The sequence below is a fragment of the Carcharodon carcharias genome, chromosome 1 (genome assembly GCF_017639515.1).
Source record: "Carcharodon carcharias isolate sCarCar2 chromosome 1, sCarCar2.pri, whole genome shotgun sequence".
Classification (NCBI taxonomy): domain Eukaryota; kingdom Metazoa; phylum Chordata; class Chondrichthyes; order Lamniformes; family Lamnidae; genus Carcharodon; species Carcharodon carcharias.
Genome location: NC_054467.1, coordinates 179,709,091 through 179,729,736, shown reverse-complemented (window position 1 = coordinate 179,729,736; position 20,646 = coordinate 179,709,091). Strand labels below are relative to the sequence as shown.

The 20,646-nt window shown below is 43.0% G+C and overlaps 1 protein-coding gene across 1 annotated transcript in view; it reads left to right on the top strand.

Moving 5' to 3' along the window:
* The window catches only part of LOC121275696 (granzyme A-like), a 34,573-nt gene extending 16,783 nt beyond the window's left edge, over positions 1-17,790 (top strand). The window contains exons 4-7 of the mRNA XM_041183270.1: positions 10,992-11,121; positions 11,734-11,842; positions 12,948-13,244; positions 17,619-17,790. Coding sequence (XP_041039204.1) covers positions 10,992-11,121; positions 11,734-11,842; positions 12,948-13,244; positions 17,619-17,790 — 708 coding nt within the window. The remainder of the gene's footprint in view (positions 1-10,991; positions 11,122-11,733; positions 11,843-12,947; positions 13,245-17,618) is intronic.
* Positions 17,791-20,646: the final 2,856 nt, after the last annotated feature.

Here is a 20,646-nt window from a genome sequence, read left to right as displayed (position 1 = left end):
TAGGTTCTACAATGGTTACAGGTGGAACATCATTTGTTGGGATATCTCCCTTCTGCTCAAATGATCCATGTGTTTGCGGGTGATCTAGCCCTCCACTTCTACGTGGTAAGACAAAGGTCTGATCACAGAAGCTATTACACCAGGTAACCAACTTAACCACCACAGAAACTATTACACCAGGTAACCAACTTAGTCCAACACCCCTAAGTTTCATACATACACTGCTTCACAAACAGTAAATTCTCGCTCTCGACTATGCAAATCGTAAGTCACTTTTTGATTTCCTTGAGTTTTCTCACCTTCTCCTCCAAACTGGGAAGTAGCAGGCTTAATCTCATTCTAAGGCATCACTTCATAAATAACTCTGAAGGTGTTGAACCTGTAGTAGTGTGGGGGATTGTTCATGGTCTTTTCTGAACCATCATCCATTTTGTGCAATAGTACCGCTCCCACGCCATCGGGAGAACATTTCGCAGGTTAGTACCAGAACGAAAAAATCCCTGACATGTCCCCTCATGTGACACTGTCACATGAGTTGGGACATGTCCATAACTTTTTTAAAAGCTTTAATTAAATTTTAAAAACCTACATGAAACCTCAGCCCGCCCGTGGATGAGGGTTCATACTTTTTTTAATGCCCGCCAGGGCCCCTGGCCTGCCCGCCAACCTTAAGGTTGGAAGGGCAGGTTCATTAATTACTTTAACCACTTTGTCAATGACCTCAGTTGGCCATTGACAGGTTGGCGGGCGCACAACTAATTTTGCTGAGCCCCTGCCTACCTGAAAATTTAAATGGGGCGTGGTGACATTGGGAGTTCCCCCTGGCAAGAAACTGAGAGGTCCCACACGGCAGCTGTTGGAACTTAACTTCAATTAATGAAAAATCTGGAATTGAAAGCCGGTCTCAGTAATGGCAACTATGAAGCTATCATTGATTATTGTACAAACCCATCTGGTTCATTAATGTCCTTTAAGAAAGGAAATCTGCCACCCTTACCTGGCCAGGCCTACATGTTACTAGCCGGCCAGTAGATGAAGTTACAATTCAGCCCATTTAAACAACAAGTCATGAAAAAGGGAGATTTTTTTCAAATGTTGACTCTTAACTACCTTCTGAAATAGCCTAACAAGCCACTCAATTCAAGGGCAGTTAAAGCTGGGCTATAAACGCTGGCCTTGCTAGTGAAGTCCACATCCCATGAAAGAATACATTTTTAAAAACATACTTCCAAGTTTCCATCTGTGACCTCGGCTCATCTGCCTTATTCACCTGACTCCTTGCACTGAAATATATACCATTTAGTACTCCTTGGTTGCCTAGTTTTTAGCCTTTGTTTCCTTTGCATCCCAAGCTCGCCTACTAATTGTCTTACTTCTATTTCCAGATTTGCTTCTCTCCCTTCTGAATATATGGCCAGGCTCCCACCCCATACCAGGCTGGTTTAAATTAGCCCTAACAGCTTGAGCAATTTGGTCCTGGCTCTGTTAAGATGCAACCTGCCTATCATGCATCAGTCCCAGCTCCCTCAAAACTGATCCTAATTCCTCAAGAATCTATAGCCCTCCATCCTGCACCATTGTTTTAGCCATGGAAACATGTGGATTGACTGGGGAAGTTGAGTTTTCTCTTCTTAGAGCAGGGGAGGGTCAGAGGGTATTTGACAGAGGTGTTTAAAATCATGAAGAGTTTTGAGTAAATAAAGAGAAAGTGTTTCCAATGGCTGAAGGGTCAATAACCTAAATGCACAGGTTTAACGTCATTAGCAGAAGAACTAGAGGTGACATGAGGAAAAATATTTTTATGCAACAAATGATTAAGTTTGGAAAGCATTGCCTGATAGGGTGGTGGAAACAGATTCAATAGTAACCTTCAGAAGGGAATTGGATAAATACTTGAAAGAGAAATGTTGCAGGGACATGGGGTAAGAGCTGGGGGAAAACTAGGTTGCTCTTCAAAAGAATGGATGTAGACTCGATGGACTGAATGGCCTTGTGCTGTTATAGTCTATGATACAAAGTATGCATGTAGAATGAAGTTAAGATCCTTCAAGCACAGGAATAACACTTCCATGTACGTTCATTGTTATTTCATGCAGACTTTGGGCACTGCTGCATTTTGCTGTTTTTGACACTTTTATTACCCATGCACTATTAATTAGTTTTATTTTGCCTTTACGTTGCACCATTTTAATTTTTGGAATTTCATCTTTTTTCCTATTTTCCATTAGTGACGTTTAAACAAACTCTAACGTGCTCGTATGAGGACTCCTGGTGATAAATGAAGGCAGAGCTAAAGCAGAATTTGAACGGCTGCTTTGGAGATAATATTCTAAGCCAAATAGTTTCTGCATTGTTTAAAACATTTTGATACAAAGCAGTCTATTCATTTTTAAACTTCAAGCAAGACAGAAACATTGCAGAATCTTTCATAGAAATCAGACAATGAATTGAACATAGGAAAAGGTCGCACTTTGCACAGATAATGTAAAGTGCTCGATCATGAATCATATGCACACTACTTAATATTGTGAAGAAAGTTTCTGGAATGTTTCCCTTTGTTCTAAGAAGTAAATTCAGTAAAATTCCAGAACGATTGTCTAATCTTACATTCTACATGACTAGTACTAAACTAGCTGCTTTCGTTGGCAACACTTTTTCTATTGTCCCACAAGTTCAAAAATAATTTTGGCTAATGTGAACAATCTCCAGGTTGTGTTGGGATTGTTACATAACATTTGGCACTTTTGACTTTACAAATTCATACCAAGGAACCAATATTTCAGGATGGATGAGAGCAAATAAGACTTGAATGACTGAATTTAATCACAGAAACACAGAATTCCTAACACACCTCACCGGTTCTCCGAATGAGTAATTTACCTAGTGCTATTCTCCTGCTGTCTCCCCATAACCTTGCATATTGTTCCTTTCCAAATGATGGTCTAATTCCCTTTTTGAATGCCTCAATTGAACATGCCTCCATCACACTCTCAAGCTGTGCATTCCAGACCTTAACCACTCACTGCGTGAAAAGGATGTTTCCTCATATTGCTTTTGCTTCTTTTGCAATTTACTTTAAATTTGTGTGCTTTCATTCTTGTTCCTTTCATAAGTGGGAACAGTTTCTCCCTACCTACACTGTCCAGACCCCTCATGATTTTAAATGCCTCTATCAAATCCCCTCTCAGCCTTCTCTTCTCCAAGGAAAACAGTCCAAACTTATCCAATCTATCTTCATAATTGAAGTTCCTCATTACAGGAACCAGTCTTATGAATCTTCTCTGCACTCTCTCGTGCCTTCAGATCTTTCCTAAAGTGCGGTGCCCAGACCTGGATGCAATACTCCAAGTGAGGCTGAACTAGTGTCTTAGGTAAGTTCAACATAATCTCCTTGTTCTTGAACTTACGCCCCTATTAATAAAGCCCAAGATACCGGATGCTTTTTTAACCACTCTCTCTACCTGTCCTGTCACCTTCAATGATTTATGCACGTTTATAACCAGGCCCCTCTGCTCCTGCATTTCTTTTATGATTGTAGCCTTTATTTTATATTCTTCCTACCAAAATGAATCGCTTCACATTTCTTCACATTGAGCTTCATCTGCCACTTGTCTGCACATTTCATCAACCTGTCAATGTCCTCTTGAAGTTCTGCACTATCCCTCTCACAGTTCACAATGCTTCCAAATTTCACATCATCCACAAATTTTGAAATTGTGCTGTGTACAACACGGTCTAGGTCATAAATATATATCAGGAAAATCGAGGGTCCTAACACCAAACCCTGGGAACTCCACCAAAAGCCTTCCTCCAGCCTGAAAAACATCCATTAACCATTACTCACTGTTTCCTGTCACTCAACCAATTTCCTACCCATGGGCAGAATTTTACGTCCGGCAGCAGGTGCACGCTTGTCACGTTTGGGTGTAAAATTACCCAAGAAGATACCGGGCAAGCATTCTGACGTCATTGCACATTAGTGTGATATTTCGCTCGGCGGACACACACATAAGTCAGAAGCTTGCCCGCCAACAATTAAGAGGGCAATTAAGCCCATTAACGGCTCAATTCTCTCCGACTTTTCGTGACCTGTCCAACCTTTCGGTTGGTGAGCGGGTGAATCGGCCAGACGGCCTTTGCATTTTTCATCAAAACTCATCCAAAGGGGGGATGGAATTTCTGTTATGAAACAAAATAAAAATAAGTATCTGTGGACAACATTTTTATCAGCTATATTGTCAGGTACTTGATTTGATTCAACCCCGCCCACTCCCTCTGAGCCCACCCGCCGACTGAAAAATCCAGGCCCTGAGGAAAATTATGGCCAGTGCCTCTGCAATTTCTACTTTCACTTTCTTCAGTATCCTTGGATGTATTAAGGTTCCTAGAGTTGTTATGAGAGTTTAAATGCCATAATTAAAGATGCCATATGCTCATTTAGTTTCAAGTTGTGTCCTCAAAGGAATGGGAGATTTAAGGAAACCCTTTGTACTTGAGATTAAAGATGTGTGGTGTGAGTGTATTTCGATTGTAATTTACAATATGCCACTGTTGAAACACACAGAGCTGTTTGTGGAAAACATAAATCAACTTTGGTAATTACAAAGTCACAGTTTGAACATTTTTAAAGCACTTTTATTTATTGACATAAAAGCTTGTCTAACACTGCTATTGTGCTGGCTGCCTCCTCTCCCACCCCTAACCTTTTCTTCGCAGTGAAGGAGTAATTCATTCCTGACTTCTATTTGTAACATTAAAGTGTTGAATGTAATAACAGGGGGCTAGAAATATAAGTGTCCTGGTTTTTGGACATGTGGTTGTGACTCATGACGTACTGCACCTGTTCAGATTGAGGTGGGTAACACACAAAATTCATGAACCCGCCTCATCTGAATGATTGTAGCACTAGTTGGTCCACCCCCAAAGCTTATCTCTGCCTCTTAAGGCTGCTGGAGAACTCTGCACACAGCATGATTGTTCGCGATCACAACAGAGAGATTGCTCTTTCTTAAAGGTAGGCTGTATTTAGAGAGAATCAGCACAAGAAGATTGCTGAAATGGACATTCTTGAAATCTGAACACCAGAACAGGTATATGGATCCATATTGATGGAAGTGGCACTGGAGGTCTTGTAGGTGGGCAGAAGAGACCCTGTGGTTCAGGGGGGTGGGGGGTGGGGGGGGGGGGAGGGGGGGGGGGGGGGTGGGGTGGTGGTGCTGGGAGGACCTCAAGAACCATCCTTAGAAGGGAGAGGGACCACACGGTCAAGAAGGACAACTCCCAGAGCCTGGACCCAAAGACCTAACAGCACTGTCCCAAGAAGCCTAATGACTTAGCTTGAGTGCACAAGGTCAGTGAATCAATCTTCACATAACATCTCTTACCTACCCACCAACCTCTCACACCCCTCAATGCGCAACATCCCTATCACTCACCCAGTTGCACTCCATGGTACAATGAACTCATCCCTAACATCCAGATAGTCGACCTCACTTTCACACATCTATCAATACTTCCACTCTCATACCCAGCTCTCCCTGCCTCTATATACTGTCAGCTATGGCAGACGCATCACCCAAACACAGTACCTCACAATCACTGATATTCTGCCCTCTCTCTTGCAGGACGTGACAGACAATAGAAGGGAACAGAGTCGAGCTGACATGGTTGCCTGAATTCCCTGAGCCCTATGGCGGAGCTGGCTCTCAGCATTATGGGGCTGTCTGCAATGGACCTGCAGTATCCAGCATCACCTTATCTTCCTTCTCAACTCCCAGGTCCCACTGATCCTGCTTTCTGGTGTTATGAGCAAGCTCTTGATGCTGTAAATTTGGACCTCCTGCTTCCCACCCCAACCCCCTTCCCTCACATTGACATTCCTTTTCTGAGCTCCTGCTTTTAGCTATTCCTGCTTTTGGCCATCCCAGGAGGGGGAAAGAGAGCAACAACATAACATTGATGAAGAGGTCTCATCACTTCATCTAACGCTTGCAGCCACCATCTCAGACCCTGACACTACACTTAACTTGGGGGCTAGTATAGGGACAGGACCACTACATAGTGTATCACTGAGCAAGGGTGGCCTGTAAACAGGCCAAGGGTAAAAGGTGGCTCATTTGCCCTCTCAGCGGAGAGTGAGGTGGCATACAAGCACAGCTGCAGAGGACTCAGATGTAGACCTCAATGGGCAGCACACAGGAAGGCTGGACATGTGTACTGAGATGCTGGGGTATTGGCTGGCCTGCCAGACAACCATTTGTCAACATCTGGCAGCAATGAGGAATCCAGCTCCAACTTATCAGAGGGCATTGTGCTGAGCTGGCCCTCTCCATAGACACTTCTGCATCTCCCTGTCATGCTGCAAACCCAGAGGCACTGCCACTGCTGTCACCTACTCCTCTACCACAGCTCCTCCACAGGGCTCAGGGAATTCAGGCAACCATGTCAGCTCGACTCTGTTCCCTTCTATTGTCTGTCACCTTATCCTGCAAGAGAGAGGGCAGAATATCAGTGATTGTGAGGTACTGTGTTTGGGTGATGCGTCTGCCATAGCTGACAGTATATAGAGGCAGGGAGAGCTGGGTATGAGAGTGGAAGTATTGATAGATGTGTGAGAATGAGGTCGACTATCTGGATGTTAGGGATGAGTTCATTGTACCATAGAGTGCAACTGGGTGAGTGATAGGGATGTTGCGCATTGAGGGGTGTGAGAGGTTGGTGGGTAGGTAAGAGATGTTATGTGAAGATTGATTCACTGACCTTGTGCACTCAAGCTAAGTCATTAGGCTTCTTGGGACAGTGCTGTCAGGTCTTTGGGTCCAGGCTCTGGGAATTGTCCTACTTGACCATGTGGTCCCTTTCCCTTCTAAGGATGGTTCTTGTGGGCCTCCCAGCACCCCCTGAACCACAGGGTCTCTTCTGCTCACATGCACCTACAAGACCTCCAGTGCCACTTCCATCAATATGAATCCTGTGAGGATGAACAACAGTCTCTGGCAGCTGCCGGAACTCACCAAAACATCTTCAAAAACACTCCAGAGCACTTTCATTCAAAGTTTCAAAAATGTTATTCACATGCAAATAAGGTGTCTAGTTCTTGAAATAACTGCAGGGAACATCTTACTGCTTTATGCTTCTTTGCTTATCGGAAGACATCACATAGCTGATATTGACACAGATCTCCCCCCTGCACTAAAGCAAGGAATGCTACAGGAATTGATGGCTTCTATCCTGAATTCCTGAAGAACTTGGAATTTAATGGGTGTGACTGGTTGGCTTCTTCCATTACAAACATCCATGCAACTGGTGTCATTTCATTGAGCAAGATTGAAGTCATCACCATCGTCAAGCCTGGAAAACCTGCTGCTGACCCAGCTACTATTGGCCCATGCCTCTGAGATATACCTCTTATAAACTGTTAGAGCATTTTTTAAATTATTTATTCTGTTAGGAAATAGAGATAGTTTGAGTAAGTTATATTGGTATTTGTGGGGTTTAGGAATGGGTTGTATTTCTAATGTTTAAATTTGATTTGTATTTCTGTATCTGTGTGTTAAGAAAAGGTCAAAGTGAGTTTTAGCTTCACTTTAAAAGGTGCCTGCATTTCTAATCAGAGTTTTTCAACTGTTGCAGCTAAGTTAAACAAATAAGAGTAGAGAAACTGAGGTGATGCCTATCAACTGGAGTCCAGAGAGGCAGGTCGCTCCCACAGATGCATACAGAAGAAACTAGAAAGAACAGTTTGATTTTGGAAGCCGTTTTGAGTTCATTTGGTTTTGAAAGTAGCTGCCAGGAGAGACTGGAGCAAAGTGGATAGATTAGCCAGTCCCAAATTAAAGAAAAGACCCAGAAATCCAGAGTAATGGAACTGGAGAAAGTCCCAAGCAGATCTTCCAGTGAAAGGGAAGGACAGGAGCCTGGAAAAGTTTTTGTTAAGTGAAGTTAAGTTTGAGGGGCAGAGAGAAAGGCTCCAAGCTTTATATTTAAAGAGACAAAAGCTGCAGAAAACCAATTTAAAGTGAGATCAGCTTGCAAGACACCAGAAGGTCCAAGGAGATGGCTGAAGGTCTGTAACTCTTTGCTATGAGCAGGTGAAGCCATGGTGTACTGTTGACGGCTATGTCAGTGAGAGACAGAGTGTGTGGAAGACAGTTTGAATGCATGTGGTGACCCAGGGGAGAGGAATATCGGAAGGAGAGTTTGAAACCCTGGAGGGGGACACTTGTGGTGGCGACGAAGAGAAAGTTTGGATTTGAGAGAAGATTCCAAAGTGAGTTCTTAGAGAGTGGAGATTGGAAATCCTCATGTGAAAGACAGAGCTCAGTGAAACTGATTGGCTTCCAGTGTGACAAGTGTTGGTGGCGTCAGGAGGTTGGGGGTGGTGGGGTGGTAGTTGAGGAATGACCCATAGCACCTGTCTGAGGTGGCATCTTTCACTTGGTTTCAGAGTGGTGAGTCTGACCACAGGTCACCTATTGGTGCATGGGCTGTGCTTACTGTGAACATTAGAGTATAAGGTAGCTTTTGTAACTTGTGCTATCCTTACAAATCTGTATATAGCTGTAAAGGTATAATTGCGGGTGAAGGAGCATTGTAATATTGTTCATCTTTTCTTGTTCAATAAATGTTTTATACTTTTGTCAAAAGTTCATTAGCTGACTATGGTGACTCTGTTCAGTAGCCCCTCTCCACATACCTAAACAAACAAATTAAAAGTTAGGATCTATCAAACTGGGTTCCGCTCCAGAATCAGGCTTGTCCAGGGCTATCCTCAGCTGGGATCATAACAATTCTTTCACAGAATGTGGATGTCACTGGCTGGGCCAGCATTTGTTGCCCATCCCCAATTGTTCTTGAGAAGGTGTTTGTGAGCTGCCTTCTCAAACCGCTGCAGTCCACCCACAGGTACACCCACAGTGCTGTTTAAAGGATGTTCCAGGATTTTGAGCCGGTGACAGTGAAGGAATGGTGATATTGTTCCAGGCCAGGATGTTGTGTGGTTTGGAGGGGAACTTGTAAGTAATAAGACCCCCATGCATCTTCTGTTCTTGTCCTTTTAGTTGGTGGAGGTCATGGGTTTGGAAGGTGCTGTCAAAGGAGCCTTGGTGAGTTGCTGCTGTGCATCTTGTAGATGGTGCACACTACTGCTACTGTGCGTCAGTGTTAGAGAGAGTGAATGTTTAAAGTACCTGATGGGCTGCCAATCAAGCGGGATGTCCTGGATGGTATCGAGCTTCTTGAGCATTGTTGGAGTTGCGCTCTTCCAAGAAAGAGGAGCGTATTGCATTGTACTCCTGACTTGTGCCTTGTAGGGCGGACTTTGGGGAGTCAGGATGTGAGTTATTCTCCACAGAATTCTGTTCAATGGTAGCTGCCAGGATGTGGATACTAGGGGATTCAGTGATGGTAATGCCAATGTCAATGGGAGATGATTAGATTCTCTCTTGTTGCCTGGCACTTCTGTGGCATGAACGCTGCTTTCCACTTATTAGCCCAAATGTGAATGTTGTCTTGCTGCATTTGGACATGGACTGCTTCAGTATCTGCAGAGTTGTGAATGTGCTGAACATTGTGCAATCATCAGTGAACATCCCCACTTCTAACCTTATGTTGGCCCTGGTCAGGATCTTTCCACTGGTGGAGCCCAGCCATCATGACGAGCAAGCCATTTTCAGACCTGATGGGATCTGAGTTGACCAAGTACTTGCATTTACCACCTACATTGAGGCTGACCACCAACATATACTCAAGAAAGATATTGCGCTCATCAACCTTTTGTTAGAATGTGACGCTCTCTGGTAATATGGTTTTATGTTGAAATCTGTCAGACGTTTCCAGTACCAGGCTACAACTGTATCTTTTCTTCAATGCTTAGCAATCAAATATATAGGCTGGGGTTTTCCAGCCCCACCAGCAGTGGGCAAAGTCGTGGGTGGGACGGGAAAATTTGGAGAGCAGCCAAAAGTTAATTGAATTTTTTGCTGTCCTCAAAAGTTTCTGGTCCCACCTGCAACAATGCCCGCTGCTGGCGGGGACTGGACAACCCCGCTAATAGTGTTTCACTCAGTTACCACACATGCTCCACAAGGACAAAATCAGAAAATGCTGGAAAAACTCAGCAGGCCTAACAGCATCTGTGGAGAAAAAAAATGGTGTTAACGTTTCGAATCCTTATGATTCTTCTTCAGAGCTAAAGAGAAATAAAATGTAATGAAATTTATACTGTTTAAAGTGGGTGGAGCAGGGGAAGCTGGATAGGTGGAGACAAAGGAGAGATGCTCCACATGTACCCTGAATGAAGGACTTCACAACAGCACTGGCCTAATCCTCTTCAAGGATGTGAACGACATGCATCCCACTACCTATAGAAAGGTTGCCTATTCAGATGATCTGCCCCCCGCTACCCAGACAAAAACCTTGTGGTTCTCAGCAGCACCAAGTCCCAGGGCTTAGATGTGATGGAAAACTGATGTTGTGGATCGGTCATCTGTGTTACAAAACACACAATTTTAATTTCCATTGAAATGTGGATGAATCCAAAATCATGTTCAGGTATTCCATAACATAATATCAGACTCTTTATCATGCACACTTAACTTTGCAGAACTATCATGTTTTCCTGAATTACAATAACTCATTTGTTATTAGTAATGTCAGAAGCAGTGACCACCTTGATCAATAACTTATTCCTCCCACTTCCTGTTCAGTTGTATTAAAAGGGTTGTTGCTTTGGTGCTGAATACACTGAACTGGCAAAATGAGCTATTTGCTGTCATCGATGTTGATCATTACTGCAGTCATCTACCTGTTCATGCAAGGATGTAAGTATGTGAACTATGTCGTTTTATATTTATAAACCTTTTATCTACATTTTATTACTGTGCCATGCTTTAACACTATCTCGATATTGGGATGAGACACTACAGGAATCAAATTTAGCTGCTTACATTCTGTAATCTAATCTCTGTTTCTCCATTGTAGATTGTTATTAGGATATCATTGGGGGTCATGATGTAGAGAGTCATTCAAGGCTTTACATGCCATGTATTCAAGTTAACGAAAAACATAGTTGTGGTGGAGCATTGATTGAACCTCAGTGGGTATTGACTGCAGCACGTTGTAGCAAATAAGACATTGCAGCTTATTTTAAGTCTAGCATATGTTCCATTCGCAGGGGAATCTCAAGCCTACAATGAAATTTTAGCTCTCAGACTTGGCTCAGTGGTAGCCCCCTCATCTCTGAGCCAGAAGGTTGTGCATTGATGCTCCTCTCAAGAGACTTGAACACATCATCTAGGCTGACAATCTAGTGCAGCACAGTCAGAGATGCTATATTCTGGGTGTGATTTTAAGCTAAGACCTCTCTGATATATTTGTTCCTAGAGCAAAAATAATTCAGTTCGTTCTTGTGTGATCTATTTCAAAGTGCTGCAAGCAGGTGCCTGAGAATGTTGTTTGCTTCCCTCTATAACTGATTCAATCATTCTAAGTATTAACTATGGTATTTTTTTAATCCATTCATTAAATCCATTGCATTGTGACATGTGATTCTTGTCGCAGTCTAACCCAGCAGTAGTGTAAATGTATAAAGTCGCCAACCTGACAGAAACAATGTAATAGAATTGAACTTCACTGGGCTGTGCTGTGACTTAAGAATATTTTCCTTGTAATAAAAACACATATAGTCACATTTTACTTGCAAGTAATGAAATTATGCTTAAAATAATTGCAGAGATACAAAAGTGGAAGAACTGGAAGTGGTTCTTGGAGCTCATTCACTTTCCAAGCAAAAAACAAAACAGAAAATAAAGGTGATGAAAATGTTTCCACATCCAAACTTCAAGTGACCATCTCCTGGAGATAACATCATGTTGCTTCAGGTAGGATCTTCATGTTTAGAAAAAAAATCTGATGGGTTACAAATTCATTCAGTTAACACTGCTATGCAGGCTTACAGTGATTTCCTGCAGGCTCACAACACCATGGGCCACAAGCTGCATGACTTGTGCACCATTCTTTTGCAACACCTCCCCCAACCCCACCTCGCCTTCCGCTTCTCACTTCTGGTGAGCTGGAAAATGAGCCATCCTTACCCCTGCTCTGCCTACAGCTCACTCATGGCCAGTGACTCACCATGTACTGATCCTAACTCTATACTAACATCCAAAGTTAGTGCAGTGCCATTGTCTCAGCTAGTTGTGCAAGTGTCAGAACAAGTGATGAGGCCTCCTCATCAGTTCTGTGCTGTTACTTTCTTTCGTCCTGGGGCTGCTGTGTCAGGTCTGGTGTAGTTCTTGGGTATCTGAGAGCAGGAGCTCAGGAGGGGAAAGCTGTTGTGAAGGAAAGTGCATGGGATGGGACGATGCAGAGAAAAAATTTCTCTCTAGGGCTCACAAGATGCAGGCACCCTTGTCCCCTGTCAACATTGACTGCCTCTGCCACAGCCACTTCCACCTTAATATTTGAATCCTTCTTTCCTAGCCTTTCCCTTTCTTAGTCCTCTCTCCAAACAACAGAACATCCAAAGATGCACTAGAAAATCTATGAGTGCCCCCTGCTACTGATTTTCCCATCATAAACAACACTAACCACACCCCCACCCTCCTCCCCCCCTCCCCGCCTCCCCGCGACCCCTCCCTAGCATTAATGGGAACAATTATTCTGGGGTTACAAGTAGGAAACACTTTTACAAGCAAAAGTTGGTAGAAGTTTGGAACTTTATTCCAAAAATGGCAATTGATTAACTGTTAATTTTAAATCTGAGATTTTAGATTTTTGTTAGCCAAAGGCATTTAAAGGATATGGGGCAAGGGCAGGATATAGGTGATCAGCCATGATCTCATTGATTGGCAGAACAGGCTCGAGGGGCTAAATGGTTGACTCCTGCTCCTATGTTGTGTCTTATGTCCTAAAACTGGGGCTCCTTTATTATAGTTCTATGCATCTAGAATAATTAACTGGCTGAACTTTTACCTTTCTCTGTTGCAGTTGAAGAATAAGGCCATTCTAAACAAGCTTGTCTCGACTCTAAAGCTGCCTAAATCAACAAAAAGTGTCAAACCTGGAACCAAATGCAGTGTTGCAGGATGGGGAGAAACTAATGCAGCTAACTTGCATTCTGATACCCTAAAGGAAGCAAACTTGACTGTCATGGAAGTGAAAATCTGCAAGAAAATATATTCACTTAATCTCACAAAAAACTTGGTATGTGCTGGTGATAAAAACCAGCGACAGGATGTATGTCTGGTAAGTTGACATTTTATGTTAGAACAATTGAATTAAAGATAGCAATGTAAGCTGCCTTTCTTTTAAATTTCTTCTGTGATTGTTAAGGTGAGGAATGAAATGCTGTTGAATGAAATACTGTCAATTTTGGGCCAGCCTTTGCAGGCACAGCACAGCTAGGTGCTGAATAAAATTCCCTCTGCTTTGTCACAGCCATGTGCTTCAGTGCCAACCTCAGAAGTGCAGCTCTTCCAGAACGTGTCACTTTTCCATTCCTTACATGAACCATCCTTTGGTCTTGTCTTTGTGATATTTCCAAGTGACAGCATTTTGGGCAATTTTGGATTGCAGCCCTTGCCAATCCAGGAACTAGGTTGTGGTTGATCAGATTCATTGCACAGGTGACCTTTGCAGCCAGGAGCTACAGATTTGCATCCATTCACACTGCACTATATTTAAACACAGGGTTCCAAAATAAAAGACAGAAACTTACTTCCTTAAACTTCAATAGAAATAAATATTTGAGAATATATATGATGTGACAGAATGCATATTGCTGTGAGAGGCAAAGATAGCAAGATGCATAATTTTCCAATGACCATCATTGTCTTATTGACACTACAATCCATCTGAATCATGTTTAAGACAATGCTATTCAAGATAAGAAGAGCTGAATATTATGATGTGAACTGATAAGTTTGTGAGGGAGACTGAACCTGCAAGAAATTCATTTCAATTGATTTATAAATTTAACTGAAACAATTGAAGCAAGTATGCCTGAGAGCAAAAACAATATTGTACTGTGATCAACAAATGTAGCTAGCCTGTTAAAGGGCATGTAATAACTACAACATGGATCAGAAAAGAGAACAGTTCATCTGAACAGATCAAAACTATGCATTGTGTGCAGTAATAAGCCACTTTAACAAGTAATACTTCATGCAAAATTGAGAAGTTCAGGTCTCAGACCCTTAAACATTTATAATTTGGATTAGCATGGTATGAAACTCAACTTTGGTAGGGGTGCAAAACAGACAGTAGGAGATCATTTCCTTTAGACAAACCATTTGATTTTCCTTTCCTCTGACTTCAGTGTTCTCCCAATGCAATCGCCCTCACTCCAGGTAAAGGGCAGTTAAAATGGTCAGAGTGACTTTCGCCCCTGCCAATTACTTTGCTGTTCAGCAGTTTGCAATTTTAGCTGCTCTTCTGAGCGAGCCAGCAGAACACCCTTTGGAAAGCAGTGGAGCCCTTTTTTTTAGATATGCAGAAACTACCTATTTTACCAGGCTTTGGCTGATACAAAGTTGAAGTCATCGCAGTGAGCTTATAAATTTATTTTAATTGTGGAAGATGTGACAAAAATTAAGTATATTTATTTTTTGTAGTTTTGGGTTGGAGCTTCTTGTCACAATACATAAGAGAGTTGAAAACCCACAGGCCTTCCAGTGTGTTCCCACTGTAGCCACAGCCAGGTGCGGGATGGAAGGGGAAGGGTTCCAAATTAGGCTGGAACCCAGATAGATTAAGTCTCACCTTCTGCTGGAGTTGCATTAGTGGAAGAATTTGACCATCCCCTCACCCCCCCACTGACCCCAAACAAAGCCATTGATGTAGATGGGGAAGGTACAACGGGCAAGGACTTAAATTCTGGGAGTTCCTGAGTTCCAAGCATGGTGAAAAATTGGCAGCTGGTTCACTGACTGAACCAGGCATATAGTGCACTCATTGTGGAACCCAGCAGGATCCTCTTGCCCTGGGTCATTGGTGAGGCTTACAGTGCCTCCTTATATTTGCTAATTTTCTGGTGCAAGGTAGTTTATAGGCTTCCCAGATGTGTCTCTAGCATTACGGTCACCTGCTTGAGATACTAAAATGAAGGGCCCTCTTCCTGATCACCACTGATCTTTTCAGGGAATTGGTACTGGAGGTCCAGTGTGGGTAGGGGCGCAGCAGACCTTGACACTTATACTGGGAATGTTGCCAATTTTGACCTTAAGTGCTTTTTAAAAATAAACTATGGATAGCATTTAGCCTGACGCAAATAATGTTTCAAGCGTAATTAATTTAGCTGTCTGTAAGGCCAAAGAGGAGAAATGCCAGTTTTTGGATAAACACAAACCGTGTAATTTGTTCAGTTAGATGTATTATTGTTACTTGGCTTTGAATGTGCTTGACAGTTGCTCAAAATACAGGCAACATTTTGGGGGGGTGGTGGGTGGGGGGGCGGGCGGTATTTAGGGCTGATTACCCAATTAAGTGCTGCCAGTGAGAAGCAATATTTGCAGGGACTGTCAGTTAGGGAAGTGTGGGCCACAGCTCCCACTGTTCCAATTATTAATTTAAGTGAATCAAAAACCTGAGACTGTAGGTCTGCAATTTCCCAATCAGCAAACCTTGGACGCACCAACACTTACTGAAAATGTACAATCAGGGAATCCCACTAAAAAAATGAGCACAGTTGAGAGTTCAATTTTCTGTTCCCCAGAGGACAGTCTAAGTCTTTATCAACTGTTACTGATAAAGCCACAAAGTCAATTCTGTACCCTTCCACCCACCCCCAGCGCCCCACAGACATTTCATCCTTTGGTGTTCCCAAATACATCTCAAGTGTAGTGTCCTCCAATATTTCCTGTTCAAGACCTCTCATTGTCTCCGTCTTTGCCCAAGTCATCTTTCTTCTGATGAGCCACAAGTGTACCCCTAACAAAGGGACATTTCCCCTGATAGATGAAACAGTTTATCCTTCACTTCAAAGATGGTCAGACCATCACTTTACCGCCACTATTGGTAAGAAATATAAGAAAAAAAAATTTGTTTAGAACTATTACACAAAACTATTCTACAAAATAATGGGCTAGCATTAGATTGTGACCTTATTTATTTTGAGAAATTAGGAGCATTCTTGCTGTAAATAAACATCGGGCAGAATCTTCTGGTCAGTGGAAGATGTGACAAAAATTAAGTATGTTTGTTTTTTGTAGTTTTGGGTGAGCCCCGCACACCAACACATAAAATGACGTGTGGTGACATCGGGCGTGTGTCCTGACGTCATGGCACGTCATTCCGATCTTCAGTTCAGTGGGTGTGCACCAGAGTCGGCTGTGTGTCCGCCGAACTATCAAAGGCCTTTTAAGGCCATTTATCAACTAATTGAAGGACTTGTCAGGCTGCCTGTCCAACCTTAAGGGTTTATAACTTTAATAAAAAATTTTATTAAAATACATAGACATGTCCCAGCTCATGTGACACTGTCACATGAGGGGACAGGTCTGAATAATTTTATTTATTTTTTTCAATTTTTCACAATCAAGTGAATCTCCCTGAGGCAGTTCTGTGCCTCAAGGTGGTTTCTGAGCAATTTCGCGCGCGTGCGCAGGCCCCAACTGTCCCTCCTCCCCTCACCCTCACAGATAGCGTTGAGTGCTTCAGGGTGCGTGTCATGCTAGGCGGGCCTTAATTGGCCCACCCATGTAAAATGGCGGCGTGCAGCCAATCACAGGCAGCGATTGGCTGAGCACCCGCACCCGCCCAGCCTGCCCAACAGGGAGAAAATTCTCCCTATTATGTGATATATCACTGTTCATTTTTGCTCGTGCACCTTTTACTACTACACAGGGTAATGCTTTGGTTCTTAAGGAGTAAAGGCTTGCTTATAGGAGTAATAGTGGACTCTGAGGTTCAGTCAAATATCTGAGTAAAGCTCGTAGTATAATAATTCTATAATGCTTCTGTCTTCACAAAGCAATTATCTATGCAAGGAATCACCAATATTCTACAATAACTTCAGCGATAGATTGGTGAAAACTCCACAGAAACAGAGTAAAGAGGAATTATTTCTCCAGGGTTTCTTCCACTGAAGGTATAGTAGGTGATCACAAGAACCTCCCCCATCTTGGAAAATCCAGGCGTAAGTACAGTGAGTAATGCCATGGGAGATCTGCTAACGTTTCCTATAATTATGATCATTGCTTGATGGCTTGATTGAAACATATAAGATCCTGAGGGGATTTGACAGGATAGATATGGTGAGGATGTTTCCTCGTGGGAGAATTTAGAACTAGGGGTCATCTTTTAAAAATAAGGAGTCACCCATTTAAAACAGAGATAAGGCGAAGTTTTTTCTCTCAGAGGGTCGTGAGTCTTTGGAATTCTCTTCCTGAAAAGGGGATGGGAGCAGAGTCTTTGAATATTTTCAAGGCAGAGGTGGTTAGAATTCTTGCAAGGGGGTGATGGGTTATCGGGGGTAGGCAGGATGCAGATTTAAGGTTACTATCAGATCAGCTATGATCTTATTAAATGGCGGAGCAGGCTTGAAGGGCTGAATGGCCTACTCCTGCTCCTAGTTCACATGTTTGTATGAAATTATGATTTTGCTAACATTTGTTCTAACGGGGTGATTCTGGTGATCCACTATTATGTAAAAAGAAATGGCCTAGTCAAACTGTGTACAGTGGCATTGCTTCATTTGGAAGTCCCTGCAAGGATTACACCAAACCTGGTGTTTATACACATTTATCAAACAAATATCTCTCTCGGATCAAGAACATAATGCAAAATGAATAAGTCATGGTATGAAAAGGATCAACTTTATTAAGAAGAAACACTGTTTGTGCTTTTGGAATATCACAATTAGCTTCTTAGTAATCTTTTTATTTCTTTCTTGATTGAGTTGAAAGTAGTTCAAAGCCTGTAATTGAAAAAAACTTGGGTTTTTAAATTGTTTTGATGATTTTCAGAATTTCACTTTTTACATCTTCAAGTAGAATTTTTTAACATGCATTACTTGAAAAGTGCATCATGAGAGAGCTCAAGTGGTAGATTAACACCTTTACTAAAATATCAGCTAAACTAGTAATCCACTGTGTAATTTCAATGTATAATAATTATACTTTTAAATGGATTTTTTCTATCTTTAGTTGAAAAGTTGCATTGTGGGTGACAATTGATTTGTTATTAATAAATGTTTCTCAAGTGGAAAATTATAGCATGGTTTTGCAAATGTTGTTACAAGAATATACAATACAGTATTTCATTAAAAGCAATCTTTTTCAAAGACCATACCTTAATTATCTTATATATCATATTCTGGTCTAATGCTTACAGCATTGATCAAATAAGCATAAACAAAAAGGCTGTAATTATTGATTTTGGCCAGGAGGGGAGCCATTTGTTGTGACACGATTGAGGTTGGGAGGCCCAAAGAGCAGATTTTTCTTAGGCCTTGCCAAATTTAATGGCAGGACCTGATTATAACGTGCTTTTGTCTGTACCCAGCTCCAGTCAGCTAGAATGAGAGGCTGGCAAAATGCTGGGCAGCCATGGCCTTCATTGTCAGTTTGCAGCCAGTCAGCGGAGAGGACGGAGTGAGCAGTGGCTGGGGAGGTGTGGGGCAAGTGGGAGGAAGGGGGACTAGGGAGGTGGGACAGTGTGGTGCACTGGTGGAGGTGTGGGGGACCAGGGGGATTCTCAGAGGCCAGGGTGGGAGGAGGAGAGGGTGATGGAAGATGGGTGCTCTTGGAATCAGGCACCGGGGAAGCATGGGAAATCAGAGGCTTGGGTGAGAATTGGGGTATTGCCAAAGATTAGATAACTGGTCAATTAAGAGCCACCTCCAGAAACACGTCCAATTAGGGATGGTGTGGGGATTCAGGAGGTGGGAGGCATACAGCCCATTGCTAAAAGTAGCAAACAGTCTTCGCTGGGTCGCTGTAGAAAACACTGCTGAGGGCCATGCCACAGGAGTGGCAAAGGCACAAAAGAGGCACCATCATTATCAAAGGAGCATCTGGCACTTCATCATTCCCAGCGCTATCAAAGATATCAGTTTCCAGGAGATCTGTACTCAATGGGAAGGTGTAGTGGTAATGAAACTGGACCAGCAATCGAGCTCTGGGGACAAGGTTTCAAATCCCACCATGGCAGCTGGGGGAATTTAAATAAAATGAATAAGTATGGAATTAAAAGCTGGCCTTGGTAATAGTGCCATGAAACCATTGTCATAAACTCTATCTGATTCCTAATGCCCTTTAGGGAAATTTGCCATCCTGACTTGGTCTTGCCTACACTAACTCCAGACCCACAGCATTGTCATTAACTCTTAAAATGGCCTAGCAAGCCACTCTGTTGTGTCAATGCTAGGAAGCCAAAAAAAGAAACTGGATGGACCACTCAGCATTGACCGAAGCACTGGAAACAACAATGGCAAAACCAGCTATGTTAACCCTGCAAAGTCCTCCCCACTAACATCTGGTGGATTGGCCAAAATTAGCAGAGCTGTCTCTCAGACTAGTCAAGCAACAGCCTGACATAGTTATACTCACAGAATCATATATTACAGATAATGTCCCAGACACCACTATCACCATTCCTGGATATGTCCTGTCCCAGTGGCAGTGCAGACCCACCAAAGGTGGCAGCACCGTGGTATACAGTCGGGAAGGACTTGCCCTGGGAGTCCTCAACATTGAGTCTGGGTCCCAAGAAATCTCATGGTATCAGGTCAAGCCTGGGCAAGCAAAACTCCTGCTGGGTACCACCTATTGCACCACCACCGCACCGCACCCCCCCCCCACCACACACCCCCTCCCCTCCCCTCATGGGCTGATCAATCAACACTCCTCCAAGTGGTTGAAAACCATTTGGAAGAAGTAATGATGGTGGCAGGTGCACAGAATTAACTCTGCACTTGCGACTTCAGCCCCAATCACCAAGAGTGGCTCGGTAGCACCCCTACTGACTGAACTAGACGAGCCCTAAAGGACATAACTGCTAGACTGGGGCTGCAGCAGGTGGTGAGGGAACCAACAAGAGGGAAAAATCTATTTGACCTCGTCCTCACAAATCCATCTATCACAGCTGCATTTGTCCATGAGAGCATTGGTAGCAGTGACCATCGCACAATCCTTTAAAGACAAACTCCCATCTTCACATTGAAGATACCCTCCATCATGTTATGTAGCGCTTCCACCGTGCTAAATGGGATAGATTTTGAACAGATCTAGCAACTAAAAACTGGGCATTATTAAGATGCGCTGTGGGCCATCAGCAGAATAATACTCAAACACAATCTGTAACCTCACGGCCTGGCATTTACCCCACTCTACCATTATCATCAAGCTGGGAGGTCAATCCTAGTTCAATGAAGAGTGCAGGAGGGCATGTCAGGATCAGCACCAGGCATACCTAAAAATTAGGTGTCAGCCTGGTAAAACCACATCACAGGACTCCTTGCATGCCAAACAGTGAAAGCAGCATGAATAGACGGAGCTAAGTGATCCCACAGACAATGGGTCGGATCTGAGCTCTGCAGTCCTGCCACATCCAGTGGCAGACAATTAAACGACCAACTGGAGGAGGAGGCTCCACAATGATAGGGGAGCCCAGTACATCAGCACATAAGACAAGGCTGAAGCATTTGTA